This window comes from Sinocyclocheilus rhinocerous, unplaced genomic scaffold (assembly GCF_001515625.1).
Source record: "Sinocyclocheilus rhinocerous isolate Xijiao unplaced genomic scaffold, SAMN03320098_v1.1 scaffold818, whole genome shotgun sequence".
NCBI classification, from domain to species: Eukaryota; Metazoa; Chordata; class Actinopteri; order Cypriniformes; family Cyprinidae; genus Sinocyclocheilus; species Sinocyclocheilus rhinocerous.
In genome coordinates, this window is record NW_015664989.1 from 1,552,388 (window position 1) to 1,555,815 (window position 3,428).

General features: G+C 32.9%; 1 protein-coding gene across 1 annotated transcript in view; it reads right to left on the reverse strand.

The window, feature by feature from the left end:
- The window catches only part of kcnh7 (potassium voltage-gated channel subfamily H member 7), a 108,456-nt gene that overhangs the window by 39,195 nt on the left and 65,833 nt on the right, over positions 1 to 3,428 (reverse strand). Inside the window, exon 6 of the mRNA XM_016541455.1 lies at positions 819 to 1,244. Within this exon, the coding sequence (XP_016396941.1) occupies positions 819 to 1,244 (426 nt within the window). The remainder of the gene's footprint in view (positions 1 to 818; positions 1,245 to 3,428) is intronic.

The following is a 3,428-nucleotide window of genomic DNA, read 5'->3' on the forward strand; positions in this document are numbered from 1 at the left end:
GCTCTTACGTTAAGACTCCTACGTAGAAATTTTTAAGCTAAATTAGGAGCTTTCTTAGAGGAATCTTAGAAGCTTTAAGTAAATTCAATAAATAAATTATCTCCAATAAAAATGAAAATCCTGATTCTTCACTACATCACCAAATCTGTATATTCTGAAGGATCATGTGACACTGAAGACTGGAGTAATGCTCAAAAATCAGATTTGCCATCACAGGAATCAATTAAATATAAATGGAAATAGAAAATACTTGTTTTAAATTATAACAGTATTTCACAATAATACTGTTTTTACTGTGTTCTTAATCAAATAAATGCAGCCTTGATGAGCAGAAGAGACTTTTTTCAAAAACATAAAAAAATCTTACCAACCCCAAACTTTTGAATATAGGCCAGGGCTCTACAGTGCGACTGAAAACTACTGCGTGCGACTATGAAACAATATTTAGGAGCACCTGTGTGACTGACCCGATCCAGCATATTTGTGTTTACGCTGAGGGAGCTTCAAAGGTTCTAATATAGGTACGTGTTTCTGCAGCGTTGAGTAATGTATCACAGACATATCCTCGAAAAGTATCCGTAGAGCCCTGTAGGCCTAATGCACAAATGCAAGCATAATTGCAGCCTCATTGACAACAACATGCAGGCCTGTTTGCTCATATCCATTGCAAAATGTGGATGCATGTGTGCAATAACCCCATAATTGTGCCAATATGAAGGAGAACACCACCTGGCAAGTGGTAATTTGAGTTTGAGATCCCTAGATTAGACCGGCAGCCAAGTGCAGAGGGAAGTAGATTAAGATCTGGCGTGACTTACATCATCTGATCCTGATCCAAATATGAGCAGGTCGAAGGGAATGGCCGCCACCATGTCTATAAGGAACCAGCCCTTGAAGTAATGGATGGCGATCTTCCCCGGATGGCTCACCACCTCCTCGTTCAAGTTCACGTAGGTGGTGCGAAAGTTAATGAGGATGTCGATGATGAACATGATGTCCACCATTAAGTCCACGAGGTTCAGAGGGCTGCAGGAATAGCCACATTCCCGTCTTTTATGCTCCTCGCTGTCGTTGAGCAGGAAGGCAGCAGAGTAAGGGGTGAGAATGGCTGTGTAAATCACCAGCAGCAGGATGAGCCAGTCCCACACCGCTTTGAACGGGCTGTAGTGCAGGATGGTGAACTTATCCATGCGTGGCGTCTGGAGCTTGTATTCTGGAAGCACATCGGCGCCCAGCGACAAGACCTGGAACGGGAGAGGCATGAAAAAACGTGAGTATTGCATGGTGCATGATCACAGGTCTGTCCTGATAGAGTCCGTCTGGAAAAAAGAAAACGTGCCAAACTAGAGGAGAATCAATTGTGCAAATAATTGAGCATCTAATGTAGATGACGTGAAGTTTATTTAGAACAATAACTTCATTTTTATTAGTAAATACTCCATTATTTTTATTATAAACTCCATTCCATCTGCATTAGATGATAAACTATTTGCACATGTGCACACTTATTATTATTATTATTATTATTATTTGCATAATAATAATAACAGAAAGAAGTTGAATAATGTATAGTTTGAAACAGTTTATTGTTTTTACAGTTTTAACAGATAATTGTTGAGTAATGTGTCATTTTCAGTATGTATTTTATTTTATTTATTTTTACAGTTATAATAATAATACTACTAACAGAAAGAAGTTGAATAATTTATAATTTGTAACTATCATTTTTGCAGATTTGGCAAAAATGCTGAGTAATATATACATTTTCAGTTTATTTATTTTTTTACAATTTAACAGATAAAGTCGTTGAGTAATGTTTAATTTACACAATTTATTATTTATTTATTTAATTTTAGTTTTAACAATGTAATTTATAATTGTTTAGTGGTTATTAAATTTTTTTTTACAGTTTTAACCGATTAAGTTAAATAATGTATAATTTTTCAGTGTTTATTTATTTATTTGTACAGTTATAATAATAATAATAACAGATAGAGGTTGAGTAATGTATAATTTGGCAGTGTTTATCATTTGTTAGTTTATTTTTACAGTTTAACAGATAAAGAAGTTGAATGATGTATAATTTTCAGTATTTGTTTAATTTTACAGTTTAACAGATAAAGAAGATGAGCAATGTTTAATTTTCACTGTGTATTATTCATTCATTCATTCAAACTTTTCCCATGTAAAAATACTACAATTTCAAGTACTGTATAAATATAAAAGTGCTGTAATTCTTCAGTTTGGTTTCAGCAAGCAGGGTATTGTTGGTGATAAAATAAAAATCTAAAACAGTGATGCTGGTTGATGGTGAGAAAAAAAAAATTGTGCATTTTCAAACTGAGATCCAAACATAGCTGGATTATTAAAGATCTCTTCTAATAATAGTTTATATTGCATTAGTTGACAGCTGTTAGTCACATATCCACAGGCCCATCATCATAATGCAGTATGTGACAGTTTCACCGTGCCACACATATTTCCCAAAAGTTGTCATTTATTTCTTTCCGGCTGATGCAATATTTCATGGAACGCACCAACACAACTGAGTTCTTCACAGTTCAGAAGCGTAGCGTGTCAGGGAGCCTCAGAGCATGACATAAATATTCATTTATTTCTCTATAGTTGCACAGTACCAGCCATATCTGCTGTCAGAAACGCTCACATTGCATATAGCTTTTTGGATTATAAAGTCTAGTTGTCATGCATCTTAGGTTGTTTCTGAAGTTATCAGAGCGCTCTGCTCAAGGACAAAACGCTGCACAAGACATCACAAAATCTTGTTTTTCACATACTGAAATATGAAATATGCTATTCATGTAACTGGATGTCCTTTGCCTTTATGCAATTCATGGAACGGAGAGTTCAGAATCTACATTCTGATTCTCACAGCAATTAAATGTACTTTTATATTACTATTTTAGCAATAATGAAAGTTATGAAAATAATAATGGTAAAAAAACTTAAATTATAAACAGACAATATTCTGGAATGCTGTAATGGATGAAAGTGTGTGTTAAATGAATAAATCTAAAATCTAAAAAATATTATCAAAATTATGATAATATTATTAAATGTAATTCAATACTGTACCAGAATTTTTTTTTTTTACAAAAGTAACAAAAAATTATTTACAATCAAACACAAAGTTATATTAATTGGTTTATTCTTGATTTCTAACTATGTTTATCCTCTTCAAACCTGTATGTAATGTATGTTTGTGTCGTATTTTCTTTTATCTTATGTAGTTTTGTTCATCTTTTTGAAGATAATATTATGTTGTTAGTTGCAATTGATTACATAGCTTACATAAGAATGATTACAAAAGATAACATAAGAATGAAGATTTTTCAAATTATACACACACACACACACACACACACACACACATATATATATATATATATATATATATATATGTATATATA